The 19,606-nt window shown below is 37.2% G+C and overlaps 1 protein-coding gene across 1 annotated transcript in view; it reads left to right on the plus strand.

Moving 5' to 3' along the window:
- Positions 1-261: 261 nt before the first annotated feature.
- Positions 262-19,606, plus strand: part of LOC105184288 (facilitated trehalose transporter Tret1-2 homolog) — a 37,149-nt gene continuing 17,804 nt past the window's right edge. The window contains exon 1 of the mRNA XM_025297637.1: positions 262-700. Coding sequence (XP_025153422.1) covers positions 451-700 — 250 coding nt within the window. The 5' untranslated portion in view covers positions 262-450. The remainder of the gene's footprint in view (positions 701-19,606) is intronic.

Below are 19,606 nucleotides of genomic sequence, written 5' to 3' on the forward strand. Positions count from 1 at the left end.
ATGTGGTTCGGTAACTCATGGAAAATTCCCTTTGCAGATAGCAGAATGTAGCTTGGTTGTTTCTCTGAAAAGAGCAAGATGATGTCGGTCGAGCTTATCAGACTGAACTGAATGATAAATCGCGCGCTATAGTCTCTCCTTTAGGACCCGTCGCATTCGAAACTCCCGCCAACGGTAGAGCATCCCTTTTCAGATAGAGGGGTTGCTCTACGGTTGCCGCGCAGCGACACCGCGCGACCTTGACACAGTGCTTGGTTTCAGGGTCTAGATCTCGCGACGTAGGTCGTTGTGTTTCGCGATAGTGACCCGCGAGAGAGCTCGAGTGGCCGCGTATATCGAAGAGCGACCAAGAGGCAAGAGCCAGACCGAAAGAGAGGGGGGACAGACGAAGAAAACTGAGGTGGAGGAACCGAGAGCGCGAGAGAAAGAGAGGGAGAGAGAGATCGGAAAATGACCCCCACTCAACACGACGAGGAGATAGAGGGGCGCTCGTATAAAGACTATGTCTACAGCCCTGTACCAGTAAGTTCCTCTTCAGCGGTGTTTGATGCCAACACCCCCGGCAAAGAATCCGTGCAGCTGAACGCGGTACATGGTAAAGAGTTGCGCAGGACCTCGTCTCACGTCGTTGACACGCGCTACCCTGAAGACATGACGGAAAAGGGTTCCACGTTTGTTCAGTTCCTGGCCGCTGCGGCAGGTGAGTCTTGGCCCCCTTTGTACCTTCCCGACGAAGGGCCGAGTTTCTTTGAGCGGCCTCCTCGTCGGCTGCTGACCGAAAGTGCGTTGATTGAAACTTGCCATACCGAAAACAACAGAAACGTGGTCGTTCTTAAAAAGCCCTGAATTTTCGAAAATTGTATTTCGAATTTCGAATCTCGTTGCTAAGGCGCGCGCGCATTCTCGATGGAGCGATAGTCCGGCAGGCGTGTGGATGAGTTAACCTCTTTGGCACGGCACTCGTTCGCCGCGTAGAATTGACTTGACAGCTTAGCGCAAAAGCAACGCCAGATGCTTCCACATATATATGTTTTGTGATAAAGTATCACCAATGTGTATAATTTGCTTTTAATTAATAGAAAAGGAAACAATTTTGAAAGTTCGGTTAAAAAATTACAGGTCGCACGTCGATATAATTATGATAGACATAAACATAAACCATAAGTAAACGTAGAAAGCAAAAAGTGATTAGATTTAAAGAAGCTTGGTATGATAAATTTCGAAATACAACAGTTCACAACAGTTGTAACATATGTTATGGTTATGTATTTGGCGACCGTCAATAATCGTACCGGAGAGGTCCACGTTGTTTGTCCGAAGACGTCGCGTATTAATTTAGCTTCGCCTGTGACATGTGACATGCGGCGACTCCTGTTTGCGAAGAATACATTGCCGCGACGGGAGATTTGCAGATGCGTTAGGGAGAAAAACACCCTCGGGCCATATGGCTAGCCCGATCGATTGGCTCGCCATGCTCTAGAGTTCCTTTCTAGTGTTCCTTGCATCTGAGTGTTCGATCCCTCTGCACTTCCGAAATAAACTCCGTCACAGAAGAGAGAGAGAGAGAGAAAGAGAGGGAGGAAGGGGGGAAGATCGAGATGTCACTTACGGGGTGGTATTGCAGTTTTCGATCTCTCTGAACGTTTCTTTTTCCTTTTCCCTCTTTCTTTTCATTAGGCATCAAGAGAGAGAGAGAGGGGGGAAGGGGGGGAGGGAGAGAGAGAGAGAGAGAGAGAGAGCTCTCCTCTGGGAAACGAAATTATATTGTGCACTCATCAAAGCCTCGTACGCGGCACGGCGTTTTTAAGCATACGGATTGAATGATGGGACAATAGAGGTCGCACGATTTGCTGCTTAACGGTGCAGTTACTCCTTTGATGCGAGTGATATTAATTGAAGACATTGAGTAGGCACAATGCGCGCCCCTCGGCTATCACCATGTGCATCGTCGGCACACCATGGGCGCATCCTGCACATGCGTCTTCCGACGCAGCTTCCTTCCACTTCGATCGTCGACCCGCGAAATTCTCGTGAGAATTCGTCAACCCCTTAGCTGTCTTCGATGACGGAAATATCCGAAAGAAATGCCATCGTGAGACTCGTTACTTTCATGTCATTCTCTAATCCCGCGTCCGTAATTTCGTAATTTTTCGTGATTCTGTTATTTTGCTTAACAGCTAACAATTATTTTTCTTAACAACTGTTATTTTGCTTAACAGCCAAGAGGTTAAAATTCCTCTCCCTCTTTCTCTCTCTCTCTCTCTCTCTTTTCGTCAGAAATTTTGTTATAGATATCTACGAGTATGTTTGTTCATGCTACTTTTTTTCCTTTATTCAAATTTTGTCTTGATCCTATCCTTCGGCGGGATTTATTCCAGGACGCCCGATAAGCTTTGCACTCTGTCTCTTTCTGTCTCTTTCAGAAATACAAGGTGTCCAGGATCTTTCGGAAATGAAAAATTGTGAAGATTAATCAGATCTAACTGAGAAGAAGTTATTTTGCAAAAATCGCACTAAATAAATAAAAAATAAATAAAATAGTTAGTAAATTATTAACGATTGAAAATCACCACATCTAAAGGCTCTTTTAATTGTAACTTGAAAATTTGCCTATTTATGTGCAAAATGGTAAAGTACTGTTTTGTTCGGAATGACTTAATCTACAATTATATGACGGCTATTTGCCTAGCGATGGATATAAGTATATTGAACTTTGAATCTTGAATCTTGAACCTGTCGCTAGCCACAATAGCCGTCACGTAATTATAGGTTAGGTTATCCTGAACAAAAAAGTCTTTTACCATTTTACAAATAAATACGTAAATTTTCAAGTTAACAATTAAAAGAGCTTCCAGATGTGGTCATTTTCAATCATTAATAACTTAACACCTATTGCGATTTTTGCAAAATCATACTTGATTTTTCTTCTCAGCTTGATCCGGTTAGTCTTCACAATTTTTTGTTTCCAAAAGATCTTGGACACCCTATATATTTCATAATATTCAAAGTTCACGATATGTAATCATATCGAATTGTTTGCCGAGAAATCAGCGTAATTGCGCGCAAATGTTTATTATTTATCGATCGGCGTAAGTTCTCTCGTGTCCGCGGATGGGAGAGGATTTTTCAAATCCAATTTCTCGACGATGATTGCTCATATTAAATGCAATCATCCGACAGAGAGCGCAATTTTGGTATTATACGCCCCTTATGTGTGCGGAAACGTCAACGACGATAACGACAATATTGCGGCGAGCGAGCGGCCATACTCGCGTGTAAATGTTATTATAATAATACCGAGGCCTGATGCATTCCCCGGCGTGCGCGTAACGCTCGTTATTCAATTCCCATTTTCTCGTCGAACGCGACACATTCACGTCCGACAAGTTATGCGTCTATTCTGTCATTGTTTCGTCACTTTCAAGGCAACTGCTTCTTATCGCTCGATAAGCTCGCAGCGAGAGATTTTAATTTCGTCGTTTCTCGAGCGACTTTTCTCTGGAATCCAAGTCTAATCACAACTAACATCGCAGATACGATCGGAGATTCAGCAACCGGAGGAACGATCTATTCGCGAATTTGCATGTGCGTATGAGAGAGAGAGAGAGAGAGAGAGAGAGAGAGAGAGAGAGAGAGAGAGAGAGAGAGAGAGAGAGAGAGAGAGAGAGAGAGAGTGAGAAAGACGGAAGGAGAAAGGGAGGGGGACAGATACGTCAGGTCGCGCGCGTGACGAAAAAAGGCAGAATAATTATTCGGTTCGGTGATTCCCCGATCGGCCGAGCCGAGATTAGCGCGAACTCAGCACACCAGCGTCGAGAACTGGGAAGAACGGAGGACGAGGCCGCGTGTGCGCGAAGGATCGCGATTCATATTCGCGATCCTTCGCGCGCGCGGGCGATGGGAATATTAAACGCTCGCATCCGGTGCTCAAACCAAATTCAATCTTGACCGACGGAGAGATCGCAATCAGCAGAAACTATTAGATCTTCCGGTCAATTTTGACCATGAATGGATTGCTTCTAAAGATAAAGTTTATTTCTATCGTGGAATCCGTGGAATTTGTTGCTAAGAAGACGGGGAAAACGTGCAGCAAGCAGAGGAAAATATTTTGATTGAAATAATTTCAATAATAAATAATGAAGAATCCATTATTTCATATTGTCAGAATTAATTGAATCACCTAATGTCGTAATAGATGTAGTAAAAAGTTGCAGCAAGCAAAAAAGTGGAAAATATTTTGATTGAAATAATTTCAATAATTAATAATGAACAATCCATTCATATATCGTTAACCTTCAGAATTAATTGAAACACTTAATGTTGTAGTAAGTGTAGTAAAAGGTTGCAGCAAGCGATGGAAAATATTTCGATTGAAATAATTTAAATAATAATGAACAATCCATGTCGTCAACTTTCAGAATTAATCGAAACACCTAATATAATAGGTGTAAAAGATTGCAATAAGCGGTGGAAAATATTTCAATTGAAATAATTTCAATAGTACATAATGAACAATTCATTCACGTATCGACAACCTTCAGAATTAATCAAAACATATAATGTTGTAATAAGTATAAAAGGTTGCAGCAAGGTTGCAGCAATTAAAATAATAAGTAATAAACAATCCACTTATCTCGTCGAGTTTCAATATTAACCGTAACATCTAATGCTTCTTCGTTACCGACATAACTGGCAGTCATCGGAAACGAAGCCTAATGCGATGATTTGAGGGTGCTTCACTCTTTCTTTTTCTCCTTCTCATGCTCTACCGGAAGCCCGATTCGTCAATGAGACGAATGCTGCGCGGTTCTTCGATTATTCGCTAATGATCACGGCCGACTGGGAAACGGGAGAAACGCGGTTTCCGATGGAAATCCGAAGCGTTCAACGTCGAGATCCTTCCAAGATCGACGGTAAGAAGCGAAAGGAGCTTTTCGTCTCCTCTTCACGCGTCGTTAGATCGTGTTCTCGAGGATATTTCTCCTCCTGCCGCGCTTGAACCTCCTCGTTTCGCGGGGAATTACGCTTAATTCTTCGGATCGCCGCGTGCGACGACACTCTTGGAAATTGAAATTCGGATAGATCCGCTTAGTTTCGCAATTGCGAAGAATTTAAACGCGCAGAGGAAAGAGGAGAAGAGAGAGCGAGAGAGAGAGAGAGAGGGGGGGGAGAAAGAGCGAGCGAGTATCCTTGAACGGAGAGAGAACGTTTTCTTGTTTCGCTTGTCATTCGAATGATTATTTATTTATACGGGAATCGACGAGCGATCCTGCTCGCGCTCGTAGTAAACACGCGAGTCGACGACCAATATTTACAGCATCGTCCACACTTGTTTCCACGCGATGCCAATCTTCGCGGGCGCGACAAAAGGATACTCCTACTGCCATGCGATATACGTATCATTCGCTATGATATATTCGCCGCGCCGCGATATTGTATTACAATCTGTCAACGCGGTAAATGAGTGTCTGCTCACGCGAAGCGTAACATATCCATCTGCTGGGCTCTTTATTCTATTCTCGGTGTTCTCGCGGTTTCGACGTCTTCGTGTCTCGAAGAATATTTCGAATAAAAATTTCAATAGTCGGACCAAAGGTTGCGAATATATCTCTTTCTTATTTTTTCTTCAGTTAGATCGCCTTCCTGTTTGTGTTTCATCGATGACGAGCCAAGCAAGGAGATACCTTAATCGCAACATTTGCTTTGAGTTATATTGCGTACAATTGAATTTACTTTTTCTAATCACCGTATATGTGTTCTAATTCAGCAGAAGCGACGAAACACTTCCGTAAACACGCTTATGCTCCGATTTAAATCAAATTTTAGTAAGAGAGTTCCTCTTGGATCGAAAAGAGGTGTAACGGAAGGATCTTCGCGATTCAAAAGTTAAGAAGCTTTTACAACATTTTCTCATATTTTCTGTATATATTAACGCACTTTACCGACCAAGATTATTGGTCTGTGTAATACTTAACAAGTTTTAGCCACCGCTTATTGTTTATTAAAAAGTCACTAACAAAAGAAGTTTGAAAAAACAGATGACAGTTAACTTAGTTTTGCAAGATACACTCTGTTGGCAGGAACAGTATATGTTTTTCTTTTCATCTTGTGTAAAAGTAACCTTGTGTAAAAGTAACCTAACCTAACCTAACCTAACTAAATTGTGTCATTAATGTACATTGTCAAGGGATGTCACAGAAAAAAGCAACTCTCAAGCGAAATGAACAACGCGCACTGTTGATACAACACACATAACTAACGAAGATATAGATGTGACGTCAGGACAAACTTTGCACATTAATATACAGGGTGTCCCATTTAAAATGAGCCAGTTAACAATCTCGAAAAATATGAATGATACTAAGAAACGTTTTAGACAAAAATTGCATGGTTTCAAGGGCACATAAAACAATTATATCAGTTTGTTTACATGTGGCGTCGCTTTCGAGATATTTATTGATTATTACCTTCTTTTAAATATAAATCCAAATTTTTATTACATCATTTTTTCCTACCAATAAATCTGAACAACTTTTATCTGAAATATTTTTTTATTTGCTTAATATTCTTTGAAATATTTAAGGAAAACTTTTTCAACATTTAACTTCAATTTTCAACATTTAACTTACGATATCTTGCTATCTTTTTGTCGAAAGAAAAAATAGTACTACACATTTTTACTCTTTTGGTCTCAACAATATATTGTTACAATAGCGCCCCGACTTTTGTTAACTTATTGACTTTTGAAAATTACAAAATCATCAAATTAACAAAAGTCAAAGCTATTGTAACAATATATTCTTCAGACCAAATAGAGTAAAAAAGTCTAATATCACGTTTTTCCGACAAATAGCGAGATATTATAAATTAAATAACGGAAAAATTACCAAGTTTTCTTTAAATATCTCAAAAAATAGGTGAAAATGTTTTAAAAATTAGACGAATAAAAAATTTCAGATAAAAGTTGTTCTTTATTGGTAAAAAAAGATGATATAATAAAAAAATTGGGGCTCTCATTTAAGAAAAGTAATGATCAGTGAATATTGTCAATATTTCAAAAGGGGCGCCATTTGTGAACAAAATTATATAGTCGTTTTATATCGCCCTTGAAACCATGCAATTTTTGTGTGAAACGTTTTTTAGTCTTATCTATTATATTTTTCGAAATTTTTGCCTGGCTCTTTTAAAATGGGACATCTTATATACGGAAATTATGGAAAATTATTAAAAGAGTTGTTTAACTTCCAAACCGTAGAACATCCTTCTAGTATTCTTCTTTTTCATACAAGAGGAACTTATTTACAAATTTTGACCTGAATCGGGATTTCTTTCTGAGCGCTTTCGAAGGAACAGCCGCGGAAGCTTTGCAGACCTGCATGAACAATCGTAACGATGGGAATTACGTTCATTATCGTAACAAAGTGCGCGGTGACTCAAAATAAGAAAGTAACAATTGAGTTCTCTCTCAATTAATACGTGCTGGAACGTCGAACTACGTGTAACTTCTATTCGAAATTCGGATCTTAAATGTAAAACATTCTTGAATCATTAATTTATCATTTTTCTGGTATTTTTTTTAACTTTTTAACAATTTATCATTTTTTGAACCTACTTCATTTCTCTTAAAAGACCAAACCTCAGAGCAGTAATAAATGCCCTGTCCATCAATTATCTACTGTCCATATCTCGAAGGCGTAACCCTGAGATAATAACATAACCCCACAAAAGACTGTAGTCGGTGCCTAAAACCGGACAAGTATATTCTTATGTATTTTGATCCGCTGAATCCGAATCCGAGGTCAGAATTGGACAATTACTAGCTTTATTTATTACCAGCTCGTCTCTAACCTCAAAAAACTGGTGATTCGGATTCAGCGAGTCAAAATACATAAGAATATACTTGTCCGGTTTTAGGCACCGACTACTTTTTTTTTTGTAGGACTGTATAATTAGCATTACTCAGTCACTCACTCTTCTATCCTCATTGCGTCAGCTCGAAAATTAGTTTCAGGTTGTGTGCTGTCACAAACTTCTTGAAAATCTTCATTTTAATTTAGTCGACACGCGCGCTGATTTTTATCTCTTCGTTAAAACTTTTCCGCGTCGCGTTTGTCACACGTGCCGTAATTTTCCATTGTAATTGATTGCGCCTGTGTTCCTTCATCATGGTAGCTTTTACCGAGTTTTTGCTTGCTCTCTATCTGTGCCCGATCTTATAAGTGTAAACGTAGGTCCATTCGATGATCTCCTTTTTTTATTCGTGTTTATCGCGACAACTATGTGATAGATAACGCTCTGTCATTATAACGTTTTTATCTTCGACTGTATCGCGCACAATCTGGATTTTTCCAGGCAGTTCGTTATCCGCGGTGACGCAGCGATTTGTAATTTGCTCGCAATTGTACGCGTGTGTAATCCTCCCGTTGTTGCGATGTCGAACGCGGTTGAACGTTACGTAGCGCTCACTCACGTCAATGTTCGACAACTGAATGTGGTGCGATGTCAATCTGCACGATTTTGCAACGCAAATGACGTTAACGATGTTTACAGTCATGCGTGAAAATACGCGTGATAACGCCAGACCTCTTCCCCCTTGTCGGGCATTGATATTTATGCAACAATATCTGAGGTGCACGTAATCGCGCTTTCCTCGTCGTTATACATAACCGTCGTAATTCGTAAGACTATTTTCGTACGTTCGCCGTCGCGATATTATATCCATCGACGGCAAGCGATGATATTATTTCTCGTCTCGCCTGACGATTCGCTATACTTCTTTTCTGTTTTTGCTTGTAATCCGGATCGCGTTATTGCGACGATAAAGCAACTTTTATGGTTTACGCCTTTCTCGATCGCCGTCGACGTGAGCGATGACTTTCCGATATTATTCCATTACCATTGAGACCACGCGATCGTTCTCACGACGTCTAGTTAGTATATACTTGTATATCATAAGGTTATGGAAAGAACATAGGGGGAGAGGCTGGGTGTAATATTTTAACTTGATCTCATGAACAACTTGGCAATTACTCTGAGTAAAAATTCGACGATAAATCAGATGTGTCTGAAATCACTCGAAATCGCAGAGATTTATAAATCTATTTTAAGAATTAAGTTTGCTCCAGATATATTCTGAATCCTAGCAATTCAATCAAGAGTATTAGACTGAAATAAGAGTATTTAATTAAAATAAAAATGCAATTTGCTTCTTCTATATAGAGTATAAGTTTTATAATACTTTTGAAAAGAGAATAAATTTTTCTTCTTTCAAGGGAAGAATAAAATAAATTTTTTAAAAATTTGTGTTTAGTATATTTTAAAACTATCATCAAGAGAAGATTCTCTGTTGAAAACAAACATTATTTGGGAAAGAAAATGAAACTAATTATTTCTCATAGCAATAGAAGAATTATATTCTTTCCTGTGTATAGACAATAAAGAACATTAAATTGAAAAATAAGTATTCGATCATGTAAGAGAAAAAAAATATATGAGGCGAGGTAGACTAGAGATCGAGAATTGAAAATCCGGGCGAGTACTCTGCCAACTGAGCTACCCAAACACACTCTACACCTTTTGATATATAATTTCTCGCTTTCTCTCTCCCCTTCTTTAGTCATCAAGAAATTACTTATAAAATATTAAATGAATTAATTCTAAACATGACAATATATTTGCTGGATCAATTCTTTGAGACAATTTGTAGAAGAGACGAAAGCGGTACATACCCAGACAGCACACGGATGTCCATTGGACGTTCATTATATGTCCATTTTTTTACAAAAGACGTCCATAGGACGTACGTTTGTCACAACTTCGGGCATAGGACGTCCGATGTACGTCCATCGGACGTCCCACAGGTCCGATGTCCAATAAGGACATCCTTGTTACGTCCAATTTATGTCCACGGATGTAAATCGGACATACGGACATAAATTGGACGGACATAAAACGTACATCCATTGGATGTCCGGTGCTGTCTGGGTATGTATCGGGCATATGAGTAAACTGGGCCGGGAATCAAATCCTGGACCTTTCGTTTGCCGGGCGATGACTCTACCAACTGGGGTACTAAAGCGCCCTGTTTTGTTGTATCTTCCTCTCCCCCTTATACTTGGATTTTATGTCAAAATGATGCATCTGCAGGAAAACATATTATGATATTCAATGAAACATATTTGTTGAGTAACTAACTTTTTCCTATTATGTAATTGCCAAGGTGGCTCTAAGGTAAACACCGCACTCCACAAATATTAAACACCGTAGAAACAATCGTAGAAACATCATGTTAAATAAACGTTAATACGATCACCCTACTCATCTCATATTTCTTGCACTCGCTGATTTCATATAAAAGTATGCTGTTATCAAGAAAAAATCCACTGTTAAAAATAAACATTACTTGAAAGAAGAAAATTAAACTAATTACTTTGAAGCAATAGAATTATATTTATTTTTTTTTATACAGACAAGGAAGAATATTGGATTGAAAAATAAGAGTATAGAATTAAAATAAAAATTAAATTTGCTTTTTCTGTATAAAGTGTAAATATAAAGTGTATATTTAAATAAAATATAAAGTGTTAATTTTATAACATCTTTAGAAAGAGAATAAATTTTTCTTCTTTCGAAGGCAGGATAATGAATTTTCTTAAAATTTATGATTGATATATTTTAAGACTCATCAAGAAAAGGTTCCCTGTTGAAAACAAACATTATTTGAAAAAAAAAATTTAAGTTAATTATTTTTCTTAGTAATATAAAATTATATTCTTTTCTGTGTATAGAAGGAGACTTAGTTTTAATATGGTTGGAATCCTTTTATATGTTGCAATTTAAAACATGTAAAGATGTTTCAATGAGAGAACTTTTGTGAATTCATGGAATGCAAGTTCTGTCATTGGACTACCGGCTGCATTTCAAATAGCATCGCAGAAAAAAACGTTGCTGATTCGCGGCTCCTCCGAGCTGCGAGAGCGAGTGACGGGAGAGATGACTCTCCGCATCTCGCGAATCGCGTGGTTTAATTCCATTTCACTCGTTATCATTCCTGTCGGCACGGGCTATTTTTTTCTTTTGCCATCGGCACCGTATATTTCTGCCGACGCGATAATCCGTCACGCATGACATGTCGCGCGCGTGTCGACAAAAGAGACGAATCGTCACGTACAAGACATACGAAAAAAGAACACAGCGGCGATTACAATTTCTCGAGACGGCGTATGATAGCTTGAATGAGCGTCGGCGAATGAAAATCCAACGGCCAAGACGGATTATCCGGTCGACACCGGATCTGAGTTTTCCTTCAACTTCGATTACTCAGCGCGCTAGTGTCGCGCTCATATTATCTCATTTAAGGGGGCAAAGATGCACTTGCTCGTGAGGTAATAAAAATAAAAATAAATTTTCTGCTACATTCTGCCGTCGATATCTCGACACTTTTACTTCAATGGTCGCGCAAAATTACGCGTCATCACTCGTTTCTTTCCTAATCCGACTTTTTTACATAATTATGTATACGAATGCTGCGACAAGTCAAATAAGCAAATATACAGGGTGTTCAAAAAAAGAATTCCAGATTTACAAGATAAGATAATATGTTATACTGACATGTAACTTTTATCAAGTGTTATACGTTGATTGTTTTCACGTTTCGAAATCTGATATAGGAGTCCAAAGAGAGATAAAGTGTGAAAAAAGAATTTGTTCAATATCGTTCAGAACATTTATACAAAGAGTGTAGTTTGAAAAGGTATAAGGAAGGTATGATACAATATCTCACAAAGAGATTTTTAGAAGAAACTTTTGAAACAAAATTTGCTTGGTTTCAAAGGACACTTGTGACGATGATCTTGAGAATTTCTTTCAAAGTCACATAAAGTCGCCATAAAAATTTGTCGACAAAATTATAAGATGAGATTATTAACAATAACCGATTTACATCATAATTCTGTGTGAAAATATAAATACACATACATACACATCATGAAATATAAGCGGATAATAACAACTTCCCACACTATTCTAGAATTTTCGCCATTTCTGTACGAAAAAATAAATAAACACACATATCTGATTTTTTATCTTTCCATACTATCCTAGAGGTTTCGCTATTGAATATTCTATTATCTGCTTATATTTCAAGATGCGTGTGTGTGTGTGTACTTTATGTGTTTACTTATTTTTCCATTATTACAAAATTATTACAAAATCTCATAATTTTGTTGAAAAATTTTGGTAGTAACCTTATCGTGACCTTGAAAAAATTCTCAAGGTCAAACAAAGGTCATCGTGTCCTTTTCAACTTGCATTCTTTGTATAAAAGTTCTGAACAATATTGAGCAAATTTTTTTCTACATTTTATCTCCTTTTGGGCTCCTATATCGGATTTCAAAAGATGAAAACATCGGCGTATAACACTTGGTAAAGTATGGTGGTTACTAAAGTGGTTATTTGTGAGTAAAAAATGTTTAGTAAACGTAGATCGAAAAACTAATATTTTCAGAATGTACTTGTACACACGCGCGGGCACATATACAAACACGTATGCACTTGTCATTTAATGCGGATCAGTGAACTCGTGCAAATGATTACCTATGAAATCATACTCGGCATGGATTTCCTCGGTCGCTAAAAATGTCGCCTTCACTTGATGCGACACGCGCGCGCGACCGATCGGTGAGAAGTTGCTAAACGCGGTGTAATTAGTAAAGCGACAATGCCTGACACAGCGTGGAAATAGGTTGAAAGGAAATGAACAGGCGACAGCACCACGCGTCACAGTGCTGATTAGATTTGAGGAAAGCCGGATCCATCCGCGGCGAAGGTCGTTGACCCGTAATGCGTTAATTATCGACGTCAACCTCCGACTGCTCAAGCTGCGAACGCCAATGCTTGAATTCCTAATTGGGCTTTTCGATACTACCCTGGAGAATAATAAGGGCTGGAGAATAATGAGGGCGATGTTCATAGTCAGGTCTTGTGTTGAAGATCATCTCAGGTTCATCTTCGGATACGGGCGGTTTCATCGGTAACGAAGCATTCGAAGATGAACTTAACATTAGAACCACCGAGACGATTAACGACCTATTTCCACCAGAAACCAATTAAAATGACAGAGAGAAAGATATGTAATAGAAGAGAAAAACTGTTTATTTGTTCCTCTCAGTTTCATTCAATGCCAAATAAAGATGTGAAATGCATTGTTATAAGTTTGAGCAATTTTTATAAGAATTACGAAAGAGTCACTTTGATTCCTCCAGTAGTTCACAATTTTTAATCCTTTGTGTAGTACATTTCTTCTATTTCTACTACGGATTTTTGTAAAATCTTGCATTTCTATGTTTTCTGGCTCGATGATTATAAAACTGAAATCAGTTCAACATCAGTTCAATATATTGTGACGAATATTTAATAAAATTTTTAGCCTCCAATCTTAAATATTTTCCAAGAAATTAAATTTTTAAAAAAATTGCTTTTTATCAATTTGATTTGTTTGTAAATAATTAAAAATATACAATCGGATATGAAAATCATGAGGAACATATAAAGTAAGAATTAATATATGAAAAATGCAAGATTGTACTTATTTTCATTAAATTGTAAACAGTACATTGTAAAAATAAAAGAGAAAAAGATGATGAATATATTTGCTACTGCCACACGAAAGATTAAGACAATCTTGAGTACAAGACCGGCTATGAGCTATGAATGAGACGTATACTATTTTCCAGTTGATCCATTAACGACGTCACGTCGTTAATGTGACTTTGCTCACACCAATCACAATGTAACACGGTCGCTCTCGGCCTCCCTGCAATTTAGCGCAAATCCGCAACTGGTTGATCAGATCGTCGCGCTTTCGGCGGCTTTCGGAAATTTGCTGCTTGAATAATCGCGCGTCGATTAAATAGCGTATATAATTTATGGAAATCTAGGACAGTTTCCAGTGTGTCAGGTAATCAGAGGCGACAGCTAATGTAATTCCCGACGAGCAGAGAGCCGGCCTGGCTTTCCGCATGACCGTTTGCCGTTGTCAAACTGTCTGTCGCGAGGCGCACGTTGAGACGAGGAGATCGCTGCGGATGCTTCTCTCACCTTGGAGACCGCTCAGAAGAGAAGCACCCGATTCCGGGATTCCGCGGTCAGCGTCATCAATGGCAATCATGTTAATATGAAAATCCGCGTGATCGTATCTCCTCGATGTTATGTGCGCCTGTCTCTTACGACACATTACTGCTGCTGTGTGATAACGCAAAGCACCATCGCCGGTACAATTCCCGATTGCGTAAACGCGATAGTACCGAGAAGCGCACGTTATCGCGTTATAATAAATCGCTCGACCGGTTTTTCTCGCTCTAACGTGTGTGTACAGAGTGTAACACCAATATATAGGTCAGTATGATGGGTCGCCTGCCTCGGTTCGGACGATAATGTAGAGATTGCCGAAAAAGTCACTCGTTGACATTATTGATAATGATATTTGCAATGTTCCCAGTTATGACGAGGCCAACTAACTCTACACCGTGATTGTTATGATCGTTTATCGACAGGGCCGAGCCTCATTGAATTAAAAAAGACGTGTAAAAAAGTAAACCTGAGAAATATACATTACGGATTTAAACGGAGTAATAGATAAGGAGTTCAATAATACAACATATTTTCTTGTTTCATAATTTTTTAATTTCTTTCTTGCATTGAAAAGTTCGATAGGGATTGGAAATTAGAAAGAACGATATAGAAATATTTAGAAGTCTTATACAGGGTGAGTCAAAAGTATGGAAACCTTTAAAAATCTCGAAAGATATAAGTTTTACGGAAAAGTGTTTCAGACAAAAGTTATAAGGCTCAAACAATGTATGATATTTACTGATCTTATCAGTTGGACCTTGAATGGTGTTGCCAGGTTATGTCAAGGTCAACTTATTTTTTTTAATAGAAACTCCCATTTTTTTATCATATCATCTTTTTTTACCAATTAATTTTAATAACTATTGTCTGAAACATTTTTTTATTTGCCTAATATTTTTTGAGATATTTAAAGAAAACTTAGAAACTTTTTAATATTTAATTTACGATATCTTGCCAACTATTTATCAGAAGGAAAAATGCTATTAGACCTTTTTACTTTACTTTACTTTACACCCAGACTTTTGTTAATTTGATGATTTTGAAATTTCCAAAAGTCAATAAGTTAACAAAAGTTAGGGAAATATTGTAACAATATGTTCTTGAGACCAAATAGAGTAAAAAAGTCCATGTAGTCCATCCTAGTACCATTTTTTCTTCCGACAAATAGTTAACGAGATATCGTAAGTTAAGTATTGAAAAAGTCATCAATTTTTCTTAAATATCTCAAAATATATTAGCTAAATAAAAAAATGTTTCAGACAAATTAATTGTTCAAATTAATTGGTAGAAGATGATATAATGAGGGTTTCTGTTTAAAAAAAAAAGTTGATCTCAACCTGACGTTGACAACGCCACTTAAAGTCAAACTGATAAGATCAATAAATACATCGTTTTGAATCTTATAATTTTTGTCTGAAACACTTTTCTATAAAATTTATATCTTTCGAGATTTTTAAGGGTTTCCATACTTTTGACTCACCCTGTATATTATATTCCATTCATGTTTCTATAAAAGATTGCTTCTGCAAAAGTACGTGAATGGGCCAAACACGCAGTATAAATATTGATTATAACTTATTCGCTGACAACTATCAAGCGTATAAACATATTTTTGGTACATCATAATTTTGTATCTTGATGCCTCTTTTACCGAAAATACAGCTTGTCATCGATCAGAAGTAATCTTTTGTAGAAATATGGATGAAACATAACATATATAAAATTTTTAAATATTTCTATACCGTTCTTTATAATCTTCAATTCTTATCGAACTTTTTAACCTAAGAAAGAAATTAGGAAATTATGTGAAACAAGAAAATATGTTGCATTATTTATCTCCTTAACTATTGCTCTCATTTACTCTGCTTAAATCCGTCATGTTTATTTCTCAGTTTCACTTTTTTAAACATCATTTAATTCAATGAAGCACGACTCCTGTCATATATGGTCGATAAACTGTCATAACGATCACAGTGCAAAGTTAGTTGCATTCGTCATAACTGGGGGTACTGCAAATATTATCAACAAAGTTAAAGAGTGACTTTTTCGGCAACTTCTACATTATCGTCCGAGGATAGACAACCTATCATATTAACTTATATGTTTATGTTACACTTTGTACAATTTTGTGCACTATTTGTAACAGACCGAACACGCGCTTTCTGTTACATCGGCGATGTGAAGTTTCACGATACTGTAAAGCAGAATCCCGTTATTAGACATGGCATGGAAGTTGGTAGGAAATAGGGTGTAGGTCAAACACTCTCCTTTCGGAAGGATTGCCTTTCTTTCTAGCCAAAATGTTCATGTCCTGTCAAGGATGCTACGGAAAAATTGTCCATTCGATGATTATGAATTCATATCATATGGAGTTTAATATAAATAACACGCAACAGAAACCACATTTGAGCCATTGGTTAGAGCTAAAATCGTTCGGTTCGATTTGTCGATAAAATTTTATCGAACGTGAAGATCGATTAATTAATCATCGAACGCCATATGAATTCATAATCATCGGATGGACAATTTTTCAGTAGCGGCCCGCGTCATCGAGCAGTTAAGGAATTTTATTTCGCGTGGGACCGAAGAGAGACGAAAAATTTGCTGAATCTAATCTAGCCGTGATAACCAACTGTCGAGTATAAACTGATCTCGGCTTGAACCAATTTTGCCTTGTAAGCTTCGAACGGTGCAGCCATCGATAGTCAAACCGGAAGTGCCGCGGGCCTTAAATCTCACTGTGTTGCCCGAAATACGTAATTATGTAAAACCGCTTTATCGCCGGGAAAGCCTTCAAAGCGCTTTGATTCGGCGTCTCGTCGGCGGAATATTGCCGGCAGCTTGTTTCCGACCGTTGATATAATTGAATTATTAATCTGAAAAAAGAAACATGCTCGCAGGATCGACTTCACAAAAACGGCAGAAAGCGCGCGGGTTTCGTTGCGATAAAAAGAAAAAGAAGAAAAAAAAGTCGTGTTCAAGTTGATCAACGTGTCTCGCCAAGTTTCCTCGCCGGTAAAAACAATCGTCGGCCGCGTTTGATATCCTTGAAATGGGTCGCGAATTAACGTGTTGCATGCTCTCGTAATCGTTATTGATCGTACATATCCGAAAGTTTCAAGGCTTCATTGATCGAAAGTCGAGATGAAATATATCGATTTTGATGCGTAATCGAGCATGGAGAATGCGTTTCGATATGTTCTCGAAAAATCTTAATTTATTGAGTATAGTAATGTAAACAATATAATAATGGAGGCCTATTTATATTATTTCTAATATTAGAATTTAGTTTTGAAAATATTTATCTCAAAAACTGATTTACTTAAATAAGATATTGAACGAATACCACCTATCAAAATATTTTCCTTCATTTTCTACAACCATTTCTTATCTTTCTGACAAGAGATGGATTTCAAGACAATAAAAAGATTTTTCTTTGAAGTCGATCTAATTTTCACATTTGTTTGAAATAATGAAAGTGTGTATCCTTTAGAGCAGGGGTTCCCAACCAGGAATGTTTGCACCCTCTGACGGTGCGAAGAAACATTCTTGGCGGAAAGTGCGAGGAAAAGTGATTGTAATTAATAATGATTAAGATGAATTCTGGAGTAATCCGGAATTTTTACCATCAAATTAAAAAAAATGTTATTAAAATTATATATTTTTTACGTATCTGTACGTATATATTCATTACGTGTCACTATGCGAAGCTTAATACCATGGATAATAACTTTATAATATTAAAATGATAGTTAATTTCTATAAAACAATACTATGTAATAATAAATTATTATAAATTAACTTCTTAAAACCCTAACAACAAATTTTTACCGTAAAACATACGAATAATTTTTTTTGTAAGGGGTGCGAAGGTTCATTAATAAATTTTTAAGGGTGCGAAATATAAGAAAGGTTGGCAAACCCTGCTTTAGAGCATGTTGCATCGACTGAAACTGGAATAATAATCGGATGAATCAATATCAGGAGAATACGTGGGGTGTCGTAAAACTTACCATTTCAGCTTTAATAGCGTTTGTTTCACTGATAATATAATACGAGGTCGAGGACTGTTGTGAAGAAGGATCACTTTGTGTCGTTTACTCGCAACTGATGATCGTTTTTGGTCCAATGTTCGCTTGAATTTGTATAATTGTTGTCGATAATGATCAACGGTGACAATTTCATTCGAATTTAACAGTTTATTGTACACAATACCTTCTTGATCTCACCATATATACAGCAATACCTCTGAACTGTGAATATTGCACTTTTAAGTGCATGTCGCTGATTGTCCTGGATTAAGCCACGATTTTTTTTGTGTTGGATTATCAAAATAAATCCACTTTTCATCTTCAGTTATAATTCGCCACAATAAAACTTTTTTTCTATCTGGCAAGCAAAAACATGGCGATATTCAAACGATTTACAATGGCTCTTTCACTCAAATGTTCATGTGGAACCCATTTGCCTTTCTTTTGAATTTTTCCCATGGCATGTAGACGTTTAGAAATTGTTGATTTATCGACATTGAGTTCTTCAGCCAATTGTTTATCCGTTTAAGCGGTGTTTTCATTCAATAGCTTGCAATTCAGAATCTTCGAATTTTTTCGCTTGACCAGTACTTTCTTTGTCATTCAAATCGAAATCACTACTTTTGAATCGTTGGAACCAAAATTTACAGTTAGAATACGATGGAGCTTGATTACCATAAGTAACAAACGTTTCATAAGCTTCAATTGCCGATACATCGCCTAATACATCGTATGTTGAAGTTGAATATTATCGAACTTATATTACTCTAGCGATTATTTCTGATTTATATTTATTCTAAACTTTAATTATGAATAAGCTAAAATGACACGCGCATAGCGCGCGCTTATAGTGCTCTAGTGTTATAAAGAATGTCAAATCTTTCAGTGTTGCCAGATTTCAATATTCGTACTAACCATTAACTTGTTATTAAAGCCATCTATTGCTAGGGACCAGAATTAATTTAATCTCCTAATAATATTAAAACATATGTTAAAACGGTACAAACTTCCTTGGTTGCCTAATACAAGTCAAAATGAGAGAAAATATATCTGTTTCACTCTAATTTATTGCACCAATTCAGAAGTCCTTCGAGAAAGAACAGACACATATAGTGACTCAACCGGAGTTAAATAATTTGATTGCAGATTTGCATTTATCAAAATAAAATGCAGAGTTTTTGGCATCGCGTCTATGGCAATGACAACGTCTTACAGATAATATCAAAATTTATAAAAGTCTGTTTATAAAAATTGAAACAAGCCATTTGCCAAGTTTTTTGAAAAAAAGCACAATTTGTTTTCTTACACTGTGACGTTCGAACTCCAATTGATTAAATAAATGGCGTTTGTTCTCTATATAAAAATGACTTTAATTATATCTCGAAAACCGGAGCCGATAGAAATGTTTTGATGGCACATTCGCGTTCAACGTTGAAAACCAGAAT

This window comes from Harpegnathos saltator, unplaced genomic scaffold (genome assembly GCF_003227715.2).
Source record: "Harpegnathos saltator strain DR-91 unplaced genomic scaffold, Hsal_v8.6 scaffold182, whole genome shotgun sequence".
Lineage (NCBI taxonomy): Eukaryota > Metazoa > Arthropoda > Insecta > Hymenoptera > Formicidae > Harpegnathos > Harpegnathos saltator.